Raw genomic sequence first — 17,461 nt, 5'->3', positions numbered from 1 at the left:
CAGGCAGATCGTGGCTCTGGGATCAGCTTCTGCTTTTCAGGTTTCTGATCAGCTACTCTTTATTTGATGTAATTTGGCCTCATATTCACAGAAAAAGATCAAAATTAGGAAATGGAAAAAAGCGGAGCTCTAACGAAGCATATGATGCGAAGCGCGACATCGTAACGCGGAAATGCGCAAAGTCATGACTTTTCTTTCACATGTGACTGAAACTGTAACAAATACAATTTAAAACAGACTCTCAGTCGTCCAGAGGCTCCTGGTTAAAGTTTATGAACTTTGTGAAGCCGAGAGTGCGTTCTCTGCACAGTCCAGTCAGGACGAAGCTGCAGGCACTGAGCGCACAGGCCAGGGGCGAATCAGAGGAGGGGTCTTAGTGGGCAGGGCCCCACACACAAACACACCCCAGCATTAACAAAAAACTAAAAATCTAATTATCATGGTGTCTGACCTAAAGTCTCACTCTGAAGAAAGTCAACTCACATTTACACTGAGAAGGTTGGAAGGGCGCCCCCTTGTGTCACCTTGCATCCAAATGCCCGGAACATGACAGCGGGTCAAAATTACCCGCGAAGGCGACACAAGGGTTATAGGGGCTAGAAGCAAGTTGGTCATTCTTATGCTCACTACTGCCACCTCAGGTCTTACACGTTACTGCAGGTTCTATATTAAGCTCGTGCATGACGGGACTTGACGGGACTGGATTTTAGAGGCAGTTGTGGTGAACAGGTCTGAGCTCATTCTACACATTAGGACATTGCAGAAACATGTAGGGGGAGGAAAACACTTAATGTTAACATATTTAAACTCCGTATAGTCCCTTTAAAGTCTTCAATGAGAATCACACAATGTAAAAAGTGTTGAAAATAAAGAAAAGCCACAACATGAAGCTGAAACCTCTTCGCACAATGAGAGGCAAAAATGTAAACAATGTCCTCTGTGCCCACGGCATTTGAGCAAACAACATAAGTCGAGTGAACAAAACACAAAGCTTTTCTTTCTTCTTACCAGAGGCTACGACGGTGCTGGCCCAGAGGGTATTTTCGATGCTGAGGCTCTCGTTGACTGGGTGGTCTCCGTCTTCCTGAAGCAGAAAAGTAAACACACAAATGATGAAACAAGCGCGTCCCAGAGCAATGTTATCTTACGTAAACAATGGATTTGTGAGAAAAACGGCCTCCCCACTCACCCTCGTGAACGTGCCGATGAAGTTATGGATGTCGATGTTCGGTTCTTCAGCGTAAACGTAGGATCTGATTTGTAGAAGATCCTAAAGGACAAAGAACTTTTAATGTTGATTTATATTTTATAGGCATATAAACAATTGCAATATAACACAGGAAAGGCACATTTTCCAGAGAAATCTGTCTCACTATATATGGTTGTAAAGGGGCGGAAAATAAGCCTGGAAATTGTGGGAATTTTCCAAAATTATAAACTGTCAAGACAATGAAATTAACATTTGATTTTTGCACTTTTGTTGAATAAATGATTAGTGATCTATAGTAACGCATTAAAATCCTAAATATAAAACATGTACAGTATTTGTACTTTCTATAAACATAAAAGAGGTTTTGGCTTTAGCTTTGAATTTTAAATTAGAAAGTTTTTCAGAAGCCGGTGTTGTAGGCACATTAGGATGTTGCTCTGTTAGGGCAGCTCGATTATAGAAAAAATAATAATCACGATTATTTTAGTAATAATTGAAATCACGATTATTCAAACGATTATTTGTTGCATAAAAAAAAAAATCTTTATTTTCATTTTTATTATTATTTAAAAAAAACAACTATGGACTACATTTTCTTTGGACAATAAAAGCTTTTTTTTTTTTTATATGTTCACGTTTCTAAACTAATCCTATAGGGACACCTGCCCCCTGCTGGCCAGCCCTCGCACCTGTCCAACAGAGCCTGATGACATCATCACACAGCGCTAATGTTTTTATGTCAAACCAAAGCCTGAGCCTTTAGCTCGTGAAACGCGAAGGGAACAGAAACAATCATCTCAGTGGCATGAAGTAATAAGAGTTTGTTTGAGCTCCGTTGATCTGCTCCTGAAGTTTTAGACTTTTCTACTAAACAAAACCAGTGCTTGAGCAAAGGATGTCGAGGCTTCTGAACAGCTGTTCTCCTTCAGCACCAGGTGAGCTCTTAACAGTGGTGTTATCTAAGAGTTAGGTATAAAAAATATTAGTCTGATGTTATTTACAGTTCTGTCGCTGCACTGGTGTTTCAGCTGATCAGACGCGTCACACAAACCGAGCAGGACGGACTTTTTGCGCTTTGGATGGACGAGCGGGAACATCCTTAATAATCGTTTGTTCTCGATTATACTATTTTTGTGATCATCTAGTGTAATAATCGAAATCGTCATCGAATTTCGATTAATTACACAACCCTATGTTCTGTTATGATTGATTTTACAGTTTCTGTGATGTTATTTTGGCAGCATCTGAATTCTGTTGTGAAATGTGTCTTGTGAGCCCTTGAGGGCTGGGCACTTGCTTATGTGCCAGACACAATAATAAGAATACATCAAATCAAATAAATCAAATCAGTTTCCTAGCTTAGCGATAGCATGAAGGCCGTGAATCTGTGGTCCTGGATCTGCAGCGGCTCCAGTCCGCAGCACAGCGCTAAACCTGCAGACTGGAGCCGCTGCAGATCCATGACCACAGATTCACGGCAGTCTTGTATCGGGCCCGTCCAGTCCTCAAATCCGATCCAATCCGATACTCTACAAAAAGCCTGATCGGCTACCGATACCGACTGAATATCGGATCGGTACATCCCTAATTTGTACATGGGGCGATGGTGGAGCGGGTCCCCTCGTAATCGGGGGGGTCGTAGGTTCGAATCCCAGCTCCCGCAAATGCACACTGTTGTGTCTTGCCCAAGGACACAACTTCACCCTTTAAAAGTCTTATACACATTAGGACATGGCTGGAACATGTAGAGGGAGGAAAATTCATATTTTTAACATTTTTAAACTCTGTATAGTCCCTTTAACTCAAGTTATATCAAAATTGTTCAGTCATAGCACAACAGGGGTTCTCAAACTTCTCAAGTCGTGACTCCCAAAATACAACATATTGACGAAAACGACAAGGAACCTCACAGTAAAATGCCTTCAGAGCCTGTGATCATTTTAAAAAGGTCAAAACATTTGAAATCTGGTTTAATAATATTCACTCAGGTTGTTTACGGTGTTATTTCAAATTAAAGAGAGCTCACTACAAAAAGTAAATATCAAGCATTGGCTTAAATGACTTGAATTGAGGAAATGTTTCTTGTTTTGAGCGGTTTTCACTCATTTAGACACTTTTCCTGATCGGACCAAGTTTCCTTTGCTTGTTTGAGGACATTTCAGACCAGTTCTAGGGTAAATCTCGCTTGAAATAAGAAAGTAAAATTGCCAATGAGATGAGACCAATTTTCTTACCCCATTGGCAAAGAAAATGACCTGAAATAAGGACGAAATGTATCGAAACGAGTCAGAAACATCTCAGAACAAGTGAAATAATCTAGGACAAATGTCTAACAACTTCTTAACCAGACAAAACAGCTAAAATTTGGATTATTATGCTCAAACTGAGATGTTTATACTGATCTAGTTAAATACTTTTTGCAGTGAGAATGACAAAAAATTACCTTTTTTACATTACATTGCTAAAATGTCCATCATTTTGAAACTGATATACTTCATCTATGGGAACTCTTTCAATAGATGAACTTTATATTAACAAATAGATTAGACAAACCACATTACATAGGACATGAGTTACACAGCTCTATTGATGCTTTAGTCACTCACGCCGGCGGTGGGCAGCCTCTGCGTACAGGCCACTGGGAGGCGCAGTTTCCAGTCGGTCTCTCCGTCCAGCTGATCAGTGCGGAGGAAACAGGAGCCTGTGGGAGAGAGAGAGGCTTTTCACTCACCTCAAGAGGGCAACAAGGCTTAACGTTTGGATGTGAAGCCAAAGACGCTACTTAAAATGAACGCACAAATCAGGTTCATTCAGAATCTGACATTTCTCAGGCATTTGCTTTCATCATTTTGACGAGTATGTGTGAGGTTTCAATATTTGCAACCTCTCCCATAGTACGAGAAAACTACAAAAGCATATTTCAAGAAACTTCAGTGCAATAAAGTTTGAATTTTGAAATGAACTGAATGTGTTCGGAGACATCCTGGAAAAGCGAATAAAGAGCGAAGACCAAACGTGTCCATGAAGCACTGACAATTCGGGTCTAGTCCCTGGTTTAGTCCAAAAAAAAGCACCATTTGTTGCATTTATATCATCAAATTATTTGGTTTTCAGTCAGTAAAAAGATGATATGACAATATAAATGCACTATGGAATGGATATGTGACAAAAACTAAAGAGCTTGTTGTTGACTTTAGGAGGAATCCAGAGAGCCCCAAACCGAGCTTTATCCACGGGGAAGAGGTGTGAAGAGACTGTTTTGGATTCCTCTCTACGATTTGATAAAAACACAGAGCAAATCGTCAAACGTGGACAGCAGCGAGTTCACCTGACGAGGAAACTGAACTCTTTTAATGTATCAGCAAATATTTTAAGCAACTTTTATCATTCTTTTATTGAAACCGTCTTAACCTTTTCTTTTATTTGCTGGTTTGACGCCGGTCTGTGGAAAATCAGAACCGTCTGAACCACATTGTCAAAGTGTGGAGTCAGATTCCTGGTGTGTGTTTTGAAGACCTCGCTCTCACTCTGGAAGAAAAGAGTCGTACAAAAGACTCCATCGATTTTGGGTCAACAAAACCATGTCTTGCGGTCGCACTTTACTCTGATGCCTCCGGGAGGCGATATGTCGTCCCCCAACAGAAAAGAAACCGCTGTTCAAAATCCTTCATTCCGACTGCTGTCAGAAACTTAAATGAGAACATCTAGAAAGGCAGTGTTTATCTTTTCCCCCTCATTTTTCCTGGTCCCCTTGTGTCCTGATGCTCTTACAGTTCATGACGTCTGTATATGGTCGTTTGTGTCTCCATTTACTGTTTTTTATGACCAGAGAGCAGTGAACAGAACTGCCCATTGGGATGAATAAAGTTGTTTTGATTTGATTTGATTTGACTAGAGTTAGCCAAAATATGCAATATAAATAAAGTGGATTGGATATTTCTGGTTTAACCTTGGTTTAGTCCTGGCTTAGCATTGATTTAGAATTGGTTAAGCCCTGGTTTAGTCTATTAATCACTGAACTGGAATTGTGGGTCTTGAGAATTCCCTATATCAACCAAAACGAGATAAAGAACGTATAAAAGGTGCCAGTCTGGGCCTAAAGTCGCTTCATATTTAGATGAGCTTCCCCAACACACACATAGGAAAGTTTATGGGTAAGATAATCATCTCTCCAAGTGGGGGATGGAGGTGCAACCACCCACAAACTCACGACCCATCCCCCCATGTCCTGCCTGCGTCATCCTGCCCCCTAAAAACCCGAGCTTGGCCCTTCATAATTGACCTAATGGCCTCCACATGGAAGAGAGATAACCGGGCAGCATTTCCAGTAAAACAAAGCTTTCCTTCCCCCCCCTTCCCCGGAGAAAAGCAGGAAAATGCAGCTCCGACAACAAGGCCGCCGTAGGTTCTGACTTTGAATACGGCTATTTTGTTTATGCGCAAACTCGAGAGCGACGGGGAGCGCGAGGTAACACGTCGCGAGCGTCTCCTAATCCCCATTTGATTACCGGGATGAAGCGTCCCATCGACGGGCACAAACTTTCTTTGCATTGGGAGATGGCGTGGCCTTTCCTGCTCATTTGACAGACAAAAGGCGCTTCAAAGACGTAACGTGTGATGGAGGGATTATGGGACGGCCTGCCGGGCTCGAGATGCCGTGACTCAACGAGATTCAGAGCAGGATCTATTTGAGATTTTATGACGAGTCTGAAAATCAAGATTCCGCTTAAAAGAAACAAAGACATCTCTGATCATTAACGTTTGATAGAAGCTTGACATTTAAACGGATAAACCAGGGGCTCATTTGATCTGGAAACCCATTTAGTGGGTCATTAAACCACGCTCATACGCAAAACAGCGCGCAGCTTTCTCTCCTTTACATATCAGATTTGGGCCCGAACACACGCAATTTCAAATGTTAAAGTAGGTCCAATCAGTGTTAATTTCGTCGACTAAAATTGGACTAAAACTAAATTAAAAGTTTCTCATGAGAATAAAACTGTGACTGAAATGTCCAGATATTTTAGTCGACTAAAATAAGACTAAATAAAAATGAAAAGGAGAGACTGAAATCATCCAAAATTCTATTGACAGTTGGAAAGAGCCTCAGATCATGTAAATTCTCTGTTAAAGGATCAGCTCTGAGCTTTGTTCATGTGGAGCAGAAACATGAAGCAGAGGAACAACATTAAGTATGATTATAATGAATATTATCAATGCAAAGTCCACTAAATCTGTCTTAAATTTAGTCGACTGAAATAACATGCAATTTTAGTCGACTAAAACTAGACTAAAATTGCAAAGATTTTTTCGACTACATCTCGACTAAAATTACATTTCATTTTAGTCAAAAGACTAAATAATAAAATATGTTGTCAAAATTAACACTGGGTCCAACGTGGCCACAAACGGCTTTATCCTGTTTTCCAGTTTGCTCTCGCTGTCTTCATGAATAAGCTGCTATAGTATCATTCTACATTTGAGCCAGAATAAATGTAGATTTGTCAAATTTTCCAAGAAAGGACCTTTGCATACGCAAGCAAACAGGAAGCGGAGTAAACCAATCAGCGAAGGGCGGGCGTCTGCTGTTGATGCAGCGCCATTAACGTAACACCCAGCACACATTAAATCCGAGTGCCGTTTCTGTGCCTGGCGCAGCGTCTGGCGGAGTCACAGTGTCAGCCGGACTCCATCAGGACAGAACCCGGACCGGGATATTGTACATCCAATAACACAATGGAAATCAGTTTTTTCACTCAAACTTGGCTGTAAATACTGTTTAAGTGGCGCTAGCCCACAATTAGCTTTGCCCGTTAGCCTATTAGCTTCTTCTTCATGATTCCATTAGTGTGTATTGCGCCTCTGACCTGTAGGCAGCAAAGTTGCAATTGTGGTTTTCTGACCAGAGACACCAGGGGGAGATGAAAGACCCCCCAATCATCCCATTAACACTTGCATTGCCCCCAGAGGGACTACGGAGAGGATTTACTAAGGTAAACTGTTAACTTAGTACAGTGTTAACATGCGCGCAGGATTATGAATCACGAAACTCATCTACGGTCGATGTATTTTTGGTCATTTACCACCGATTAAAGCCGCGCTCTGACTCTCTCTCTCGTGCGGTGTTTGTATGTTGGTATTTAAGGGACTTAAGTGTCCAGTGACGCTGCTCGTGAACAACACGTGACGCAAATAAACAAATCATTCTGGTCTCACCAGGCAAAGGATCAGCCAACACAAGAATCACATGCATTTGTAGAGCTTTAGACGACAGTGTTTGCAGGTTTTATCCATCGGACTCCATGGAGGCACAGGGACGTTCATTCTACAGGTCGACCGGCTGTTTTCTAAGGCTGATGCCGATACACACGGACAATATCTTTGCCCGATTTCTAAGTGTCTTGTCTATAACCCTGTGTATGAAGCTTTAACTGTGACAGCAGGGGGCGCTTTTATTCAAGACATTGCCGTTTAGTGGGCACTTCAGAGTGAAAGACAAAAATCAGCAGATTCCAAAACAAAAACACAAGTCTCCATGTCTTATGGTTCTGAAATTATAAGCAAAAGTTTGCAACATAAAATATATATAATACAATCTGAGGTGTACAAACTTGTGATTGATTTTCATTGCAATGTTTCTCCCCTGAGGCCGAGGAAGTTGTGGGAGGGCTCATTTTAAAGCTCTTTCCAAAGCTAAAAAGGAAGTCTCTATCAGCTTCAGATATCAGCCTTTTATCTGCATTAAATCAGCCGATTCAGAGATTGGGGGATTGTGGGGATAAACTCAAGCACTTCTTTAAAATAAACTATATTCAACCTTCAATTTTGATGCACCTTTCAGCCCAGATTCTGTGTGATGTCTCAAGGAACAAAGTCGTAAACGCAATCTCAGTTTTTGACTTCCTGTCCGAAGTCCGGGCTAATCCCTTCGCCTCAGCGCCTCTTTGAAAGCGCCCACTTCCCCTCAGCCTCACTCAGGACCCGGTGCCTGTGAGGAGATCAACACCAACGAGCTGCAGATGTTTACCGTTTCTCTCCGACGTCCTCAGGAAGATCATGTCAGCAGGAACACGCTGGTTCTGCAACGAGAACAAAGGCCAACACATGAGGACCTGCCAGATTCATTTACAATAACACCGTTTAACTCATTTATCAAGCCTAGGATTCATGAGCAGCAAATGGGTTTTGTGTAGAGCAGAGATTAACATCCCGGGCAGGACGGGGCCTTTCTGTGGAGTCGAAGTCTGTGTGTAAGTTTCCTCCAGGTGCTCCGTTTTCCACGAACAAAAGGCCGAGATGCTGTTGGTCACGCGCGAGTGAGGGGACACTTGCTCAGTGACCTAGAATCACATCCATCGCATTGAAATACTTGAAGGTGATGAGTTTTTTGCCATAAAAGCTGCTACAGGAGAGCGGCCCTTTCACCTCGATGTAACGTTGCTTCAAGCTTTTCCATTTGTTTTTCAAAATGGTCCAAGGCTTGACATATCGGATTTCCTGGTGCACCTTAGCATTATGTTGTTGTTTACCCTCCAGAATAGATGCAAAAAGGACGATTTTAATTAGGGATGCACGATCCGCTTCTTTGAGCTCCCGATCCGATATTTTGACACGTCATCTGGCCGATACCAGGCGGATATCGATCCAATACAGTCTTTTAGTATTATAATTAGGGCTGAAACGATTAATCGATTAATCAACGACTAATCGATTATTGAAGTCGACAACTATTTTAGTAATCGATTAATCGTTTTCTGGCTCACACAGACTAAAATGGAGCAAAAATTACCAAAAAAATGTAGTATTTTTGATGAAAACCTACTTTGATTTTATATTTGGGTCTGTAGTGGTTTGTACAATGTAAATGTCATGAATAGAGCCTTCAAAAAACATTTCCCTTTAGTTTACTCCATCAACACTTCCTTAAACAGCGCGACTTAAGCTATAATGTGATAAAAAAATTGAAAATATAAAATTTTACTACACCATTCACACAATCGTAAAAATTATTAATCGATTACAAAATAATCGTTAGTTGCAGCCCTAATTATAATATTTCTATATAATATATATCATTACATATTATATGGCTGAAAGATATATCGTTATTGTACCGATATCGAGATATGAACATTGAAGATATCAATATCGCCAAAGAAAAATATATTGTTATCGTGTTTATATTGAGAAATGAACATTCAAAATATTAAAATCGGAAAAAGCAAGATATAAATGATGTAGATTTTCATTAATAAAACTGCACTCTTTTGTATTATTGTATTTACTTTTCAGAAAAATGCTTAGTTTTCACCTAACCCATAGGTATATCGTATCGATATCAAGACATCTGGCATGAATATCGAGATAGGAAATTGTGTCCATATCGTTCAGCCCTAACATATTATAACCTATGGATATTGCAGTAGTTTCACTGTTTGGCTTTTTTTAAATATATATACAGTATATATATAAATATGCAAGAGGTTTTGGCTTTAGCTTTGAATTTTGAATTTTGATTTTCAGAAGCTGGTGTTCGCGGCAGATTAACGATAGTGGACAAATGAATGCATCTCCTCCTGTGTGATGCGGATGTTGTTCTGTTATGATTGTACAGTTTCTGTGATTTTATTTTGGCAGCATCTGAATTCTGTTTTGAAAGGTTCTTGTGAGCCCATGATGGCTGGGCACTTACTTATGTGCAAGTACAATAATAAGAATAAATCAGTATCCTAGCTTAGCGATAGCATGAAGGCCGTGAATCTGCAGTCCTGGATCTGCAGCGGCTCCAGTCTGCAGACTACATGACCGCAGATTCACAGTCGTCTTTTGTATCGGACCCGTCCAGTCATCAAATCCGACCCGATCTCATACTCTCAAAATGCCCGTATCAGAATACCCGATACCAAGACTGAATATCGGCTCGGTACATCCCCAGTCTCATCCTCCGTCCACACAAAGCTCATCTTAGCCATGTTACCAGAGAAATGCCACAAACCAGTGTCTGTCTATTTGCTTCATGACATTTATTGGATAAATATCTCGCAAAATGCACATCAACTGTTAAGCGCATGAATCAAAAACCACCTCACGCCAGCGGACCAACTTTTTAATGCAAATTAAATTATACTTGTAAATGCCTGGTGTAGAACGGCCCGACCAGGAGCAGGAGTCTGAAATCAGCTCACTCAGGAAAAACATTAAGAATTGGGTTTTGTTTGTAGTTCATATTCACTTTGTCTTTTTGTCAAGAGTTCTACCTGCTGATTTCATGAGGTGCTGATGTTCCCTGTTTTTGATCTTTTCAGAGCTCAAACTGCCTCATTGTGATTAAGTCAGCATTTTATTTTATTTTAGGATCAGGTTTCAGTTCACACAATGCACATTAAATCGTCCACCATAATGTACAGATGCTTCGTGCTCGGTCAGTTGCTGCTTCCCCCTCCGTCCTGACTTTTGCGACGCTGAGTCATGTTAAACAAGTCAGATATTTGGGTCGACATGTGTGACCTCTCCTTCAGCTGCGGCGCTGAACCAGAAGGACTCCCTCCACACAAACGGAGACGGCTCCCTCTTCTCACATTTCACACTGAAAACATTCCCACAAAAACACAATCGCGCGCGGGTGTTGACAAGTGTTCAATTTCAAAATAAGACGCTGATCCAAGAATTGACTGTGTAAGAACTCAGCGGTCATTCAGGCTTGAGCAACTTTTAACATTAAAAAAAAAACCAGTGCAGACGACTACTTTTGTGTCTTTGAGGGGGATGCACACATGATCGCAAAAAATATAATAAATCACAATATTTTCTATCTTGTGATACAATATTACCGCATACCAGGGGCGGACTGGCCATGTGTCCATTCTGGAAGAGCACAGAGGGGCCACTGGTCCCGCCTTAACCGAGCTTTACCCAAATCTAAAAGCTAAAAAGAAAAGCATCAAAATAGCGACAAAAAAAAGAGGATGAAAACAAAACAAAAATGTGCCGGAAAAGCAACAAAAAGGGACAAAAAAATGTGATGAAAAGTCGACAACAAAGCAACGAAAAAGGCAACAAAAACATGACAAAAACACAACAAAAAATTATAGAAAAATGTGACAAAAACACAACAAAAATATGACAAAAAATGCGGCGACTTGACAAAAAGTTACAATCACTCTTGTAGGTCTCAGCTTTCAAATGAGGCGTTTTTGGGTAAAGCCAAACTGGAGGAAATGCTCTCCGTTAAGGCGGGGGGTAAGTGCACGTTTACGCTAATTTGGGCCAGGCTGGTCAGAGTCCAGGGCTGTTTTTCAGTCCAAGTCCGCCCCTGCCACATATACCACAAGAAGCCCCAATGTATTCTAAAAATACTTCCATTACTTCCTAAGTCTTCCATCTGACTGAGATTTACACTTTTTTTGCAAACGTAAGGGCATTGAACTTATAAAAATGAGCAAAAGGTTTTAGTTATAATTTTCCCAATTTCACTGTTAGCCTCGCTTTGCTGCTGAAGTCTTGACACAAATGACTTCAGAATCACCTGGACCCTAAGAACCCATCCCAGTGTCTTCAAGGTAATGCCCTCAGGGAGGAGACCGCAGGATCTAAGGGCCAGGTCCAGTCGACTGAACAGTTCTATCCACCGGGCTATCAGGAAGCTGAACTCCCTCCCTTCCCTGCCCTCCCTGTGTCAGTGTTAATTTTGACAACATATTTTAATTTAGTTTTAGTCTTAGTCTTTTGACGAAAATGTAATTCGATTTTAGTTTAGTTTTAGTCGACTAAAATTGCAAGTAAATTTAGTGGACTTTGCATTGATAATATTGATTATAATGATATTTAATGTTGTTCCTCTGCTTCATGTTTCTGCTCCACATGAACAAAGCTCAGAGCTGATCCTTTAACAGAGAATTGACATGATCTGAGGCTCTTTCAGACGCTCAATACAAGTTTGGATGATTTTAGTCTCTCCTTTACATTTTTATTTAGTCTTATTATAGTCGACTAAAATATCTGGACATTTTAGTCACAGTTTTAGTCTCATAAAAAACTTTTAATTTAGTTTTAGTCCAATTTTAGTCGTCAGAAATATCACTTTGACTAAAATTAAGACTAAATATTTTAGTCGACGAAATTAACACTGCCTGGTGTCCAAGAACTTGAAAGAAATTAACATAACAATCTTTTGAATCTTTTGAGTGTTTGAATTAGGGCTTAAAGAAATGGACAAAATTTCATTTCTCGATATTCATGCCAGATATCTCGATATTGATACTATATAACTATGGGTTAGGTGAAAATCAAGCATTTTCCAGAAAAATAAAGACAGTTTTCATATTTCGATATTGATACGATATATCTTTCAGCCCTAGTTTGAATATGTTTACCGTGTTGAAATAGTTTAATCAAATATCGCAGTATTGTTATCATAATATTGCCCATTCTAGTATCACGATATATAAGTATTTTCAATATCGTGCCACCGGAATGTCTGAAATCTTCCATTTGAATGACGTTGGCACATTTTTGCAAACACAGCCCTAATTAAAAACAAATAGTAATTTGAAAAAAATGGAAAAGTTCCATTTTAGTGATGATTTCTGCTAATTTAGTCCTAATTCAGCCTTGTTTTTAGCCATCATGATCTTGTTTATCGTTGGTTTTTGTCATGTTTATGCCACGTTTATGTCACATTTTTTGTTGTTTTTGCAGCACATTTTTGTCCCGTGTGTATCCTCGTTTTCGTCGCTATTTAGGCGCTTTTCTTTTGAGCTTTTAGATTTGGGCAAAGCTCGGTTAAGGCGTAAGATTGGAGGTTAAGGAGAAAATTGAGAGGCCAAACCAGTGGCCCTTCTGTGCTCTCCCAGAATGGACATATGGCCAGTCCGCCCCTGCTAAATGATGCTAGTTCAGCCTCCACTCACTGTTCTTGGTAGGGCAGAGTAATATTACAGTACTGAGGAAACAAATATTGCGTTGCCTGTTGAAAAATCAAGATTGATTTCGTGTATAGACATTAAACAGGTCCTGGATCACGCATGTTTGAGAGGAGACTGAAATATCCGCTGCTAAACTCAATAAACCATTTGTAGACGCCTAAACTGCAGGGTCAGCAGGTTCTGTACATAATATGAGCCTGAGGAGAAAGAAAAGTTTTGTGTGCTTTCTTGGAAATAATGCACCGCTTGAATGACTGTAATTGCATTTTAAACAATAACACTGATAATCTTTTGCATGTTACATTGTTTAGTTTTTGTATAATTTCCCTGTCTGTATCTGATGACATCTGTCTGTGAAGCCTTCCTATTGTTCGTGATATTGGGCTTTTGCAATAAGTGCTTTCAAAATCCGAGACTATCAATCAAAAGTGAATTTTCAGATCTAATTACGGGACATTTGGGCTTCACGTTTGAATGATGAGCATCGGTTTTGACACAGGCCGAATCTAAGGATTGATCAGACGATTACAAAATCTTTACTAACTCTTTTTCCCGTCCGTCTCCTGTCACTGACCCGACCGCCCCCTCCGTGTTGTTTCCCCTCATTAAACGGTGAACGATCCGAGCCCTAAAAACTGCTCACAGATGTCGAGCGGCGCAGCGATAAAAATCCTACATGTTATATTGTCTTACTCACAGTTTGAAAAGGGAATACCAACCAGTGTTGTTTTTGGCCCTTTTAGTCTTAGTCTTAAATGCTTTTAGGTTTAGTCACATTTTAGTCATTTCAAAATGTGATCGTTTTAGTCACGTTTTAGTCAGACAAAAATTAAAAAGGTTTTCGTCAGTTTCATTATAAGAAGTTATAATTAATTTTGATAAGTCTTGGAAATTGGGATAAATAAAAGCTTCTATTGGCTTTTGACAAACAGATGACACCACGATAGGCACTGGCAGAAGTGGCCGACTGTGAACAGGACTTTTTCCAAAAGCGCCCGCTCTCCTCGTCCTCTGATCGTCGCTTCCAGATTTTACTTTTTTTTACCAACAGCGCTGTCTGCACATACGTAGCCGACCTCAACGTGCTTTCTGCGTTCAGACGCCACGGTATTGAAAACTGTCCTGAGAAACAATAAAGTCCCTGTTGTTAGGGAAATACTAAAGGAGTCCGGAGGAGATGTGGATGGAGAGACGGGACACGGTCTGGATGTCTTACATGTTAGAAGTTTATTACCGTATTACAGGCCTGGAGACATTTGAACAGTCAACACAATGTTCAGAGCATTGATCATTCAGAGTCTGGGGATACTTCCACATGAAGAGAGCTATATAGCCTCGGTTACACGTAGGCACTAACAGTCTACCTCTCGGACAATGTGCCACGTTGACTAGGCCACAAGTCATGTAGAAGGTCGGCGCCTGAATGTTCCCCTTTGACAGTACAATATGATAAGATTCGAAAGGAATGTGCCATGGCCGAATTAACTCTATAATTCTCCATCACCTATCGTCAACCTTGATCAAGTTGATCTGATGCTCAGCACAGAGGGCCTCCACAAGCTTCACGTACATGGGCTCGTCGCAGTTGGCGGCAAGGACACACAGATGAGCCTGGCGCTTGTCCAGGGCCTTAGCAGCTTCACGGATCCCACGGGCCAGGCCATCGTGGATGAGTGCGGTCTTCAGCACTTCCGGCAGAGCCGTGTTGACATCCATCACACCTCCAGCAGCAATGCCTTCCTCGGCCATCGTAGTTTAGGGATGGATGTTGGACTTAAAGTTCCGTTCCTCTTTACCCGCTGACCGAGTGGAGGAACGGAACTTTAAGTCCAACATCCATCCCTAAACTACGATGGCCGAGGAAGGCATTGCTGCTGGAGGTGTGATGGATGTCAACACGGCTCTGCCGGAAGTGCTGAAGACCGCACTCATCCACGATGGCCTGGCCCGTGGGATCCGTGAAGCTGCTAAGGCCCTGGACAAGCGCCAGGCTCATCTGTGTGTCCTTGCCGCCAACTGCGACGAGCCCATGTACGTGAAGCTTGTGGAGGCCCTCTGTGCTGAGCATCAGATCAACTTGATCAAGGTTGACGATAGGTGATGGAGAATTATAGAGTTAATTCGGCCATGGCACATTCCTTTCGAATCTTATCATATTGTACTGTCAAAGGGGAACATTCAGGCGCCGACCTTCTACATGACTTGTGGCCTAGTCAACGTGGCACATTGTCCGAGAGGTAGACTGTTAGTGCCTACGTGTAACCGAGGCTATATAGCTCTCTTCATGTGGAAGTATCCCCAGACTCTGAATGATCAATGCTCTGAACATTGTGTTGACTGTTCAAATGTCTCCAGGCCTGTAATACGGTAATAAACTTCTAACATGTAAGACATCCAGACCGTGTCCCGTCTCTCCATCCACATCTCCTCCGGACTCCTTTAGTATTTCCCTAACACCTGTGACCTCGATGTCGGACGCTCCGAGGAGGATGTACGCGAGCAGTGACCGCACGCCAGGGGAGAGAGAGAGGAAGAGGCGCCGCTGCCGCCTCATGAGCAGCACGGCGCCGCTGCCCGGGCGCATCATGAGCAGCACGGCGCCGCTCCGGGTCACGTTTACCGTGTGTTCTCTCACTCCGCTCTGACGAAAAACGTTCTCCCATTTTTGTCTCGTCTCGTCTCATTGACGTAAACTCGTGAACGTCTCGTCATGTTCTAGTCCCCAAAGAGCTCATTATAGCTCGTCATCGCTACGTTATCGTCATTAAAAAAAGGGACGTCAACGATATCGTTATCGTCTTCGTTGACGAGAACAACACTGACGGGCACAAAGACCAGACAGGTACGTATCAACTCGTCTAAGCTCAGGTAAGAAAACATCAGTGTGGAGGAACAGTGGCCTGTCCCTTTCAGTCCTAAACTGAACAGTTGGAAGGAATATACTCAGAATTTCCGACCCCCCAGTGGAAAACTCAGATTCCCCGCTGGGAAAGTAGGACGATCCTCACAAGCCCAGAGTTGGGGGAAAACAACATGGCGACGCACGGTGTTAGCAGTACAATGATATTTTCACTTTTGTGTCACTCAGCTCCTGCACAGGCGTTCAGTCTCTAGGTTATAAATGGACTGTTTGCTTTGTGATGCTAAAGTCCACTGCAGGTTTATGACCGATTAGATCATAAATCTAAACATTTATTCACTCCATACTCAGTGATGGTGAGCTGCTCTTGTAGCCAGAGCCGCCCATTGGAGTAGACTGACGGAACTTGCGCAATACCATAATGCATTGCACCTTGGGGGTTCGCCGCTGTCAACAATATGGCATTGTGAGCAGTCATCGAAGAGACTAATATTAATCCTCCAAATACCTTGAAAAAATATACAATTCTACTAAACCAAAGCTTAAAGAGGGGGTATTCTGCTTTTTTCAGTCCCATAGCACCAGTCTATATCACACTACAATGATGACAAACCTTCTGCTGGTCTGTAAATGCAGTAAATTAGAATAACTGCCTTGTATAAAATGTCTCTCTCAAAATGGCTGTAGTGAATGTCTTGAAATAGGCCTCTGTCTCTTTAAGAACCTCTGAGCCTTTAGACACGCCCCCTCCACACGCTGTCTGTGGCATCAGTGGGGAGGGGGTTCTGCTGAGGAGCAGTGGTTGGTTACTCGGCTGGTGACGAAAGCTCGGAGGCGTCTCCAGGAGGTGGGGGCGTTCCTAGGAGGACTCAGGCAAACCTATCCCTAAAATGGCCGCCATCAGAGATTTTACAGATTACTCAAAAATACGTGAATGTGCCAAGGCAACACTTCAGCCATGTTTTTAATGAGGGAATGACAGAATAACATGATGGAAAGCTTGAAAAAGTCGGATAATACCCCCCCTTTAAGAAAATCTGTACCTTTTTATCTATTGATTTTGAAAAGTCGATCAGGAAAAAAGCTCTGGTTAAGGTCGTGTGCAGAGCTTTGTAGTTCCAGATTACGTTTTTGATTGTTGGAGCAGTTACGAGCACAGCAGAAGTCGCTTTTATAATAATAATAATAATAATAATAATAATAATAATAATACATTTTATTTGTAACGCACTTTTCATTCATAGAATCTCAGAGTGCAACAAGACAACACACACATTAAAATCATCAACAATTATAAGCCTTTTCAACATTGTTTGGTTGTAGCTTCACTCACACTCAAAGGCCTCCGGGTTGTAGCTTTCCCCCAAGGCGCAAAGCATTATGGGTCATGGGCAAGCAGTGAATCTGAGCGATTGGCTTCTCCGCCCATCACCAACCACATGTGCTATTGTACATGTTTTTAGTGGT

The 17,461-nt window shown here is 41.6% G+C and overlaps 2 protein-coding genes across 2 annotated transcripts in view; one reads left to right on the top strand and one right to left on the bottom strand.

Annotated features, from left to right (window-relative positions):
• atp9a (ATPase phospholipid transporting 9A) overlaps positions 1-17,461 on the bottom strand; it is a 90,156-nt gene that overhangs the window by 57,402 nt on the left and 15,293 nt on the right. The window contains exons 6-9 of the mRNA XM_079574867.1: positions 8,238-8,289; positions 3,817-3,911; positions 1,190-1,270; positions 1,009-1,084 (exon numbers count right to left, since the gene is read on the bottom strand). Coding sequence (XP_079430993.1) covers positions 1,009-1,084; positions 1,190-1,270; positions 3,817-3,911; positions 8,238-8,289 — 304 coding nt within the window. The remainder of the gene's footprint in view (positions 1-1,008; positions 1,085-1,189; positions 1,271-3,816; positions 3,912-8,237; positions 8,290-17,461) is intronic.
• Positions 14,927-15,235, top strand: LOC306977225 (small ribosomal subunit protein eS12-like; the record flags this gene model as incomplete). The annotated part of the gene is made up of 1 exon (XM_079575435.1): positions 14,927-15,235. Exon 1 carries the CDS (start codon positions 14,987-14,989, stop codon positions 15,233-15,235), a length of 249 nt encoding a protein of 82 aa, XP_079431561.1. The 5' UTR covers positions 14,927-14,986.

This window comes from Gobius niger (assembly GCF_951799975.1).
Source record: "Gobius niger genome assembly, chromosome: 17".
NCBI lineage: Eukaryota > Metazoa > Chordata > Actinopteri > Gobiiformes > Gobiidae > Gobius > Gobius niger.
Note: the sequence above shows the minus strand (reverse complement) of the source record. Positions and strands in the feature narration are given on the sequence as shown.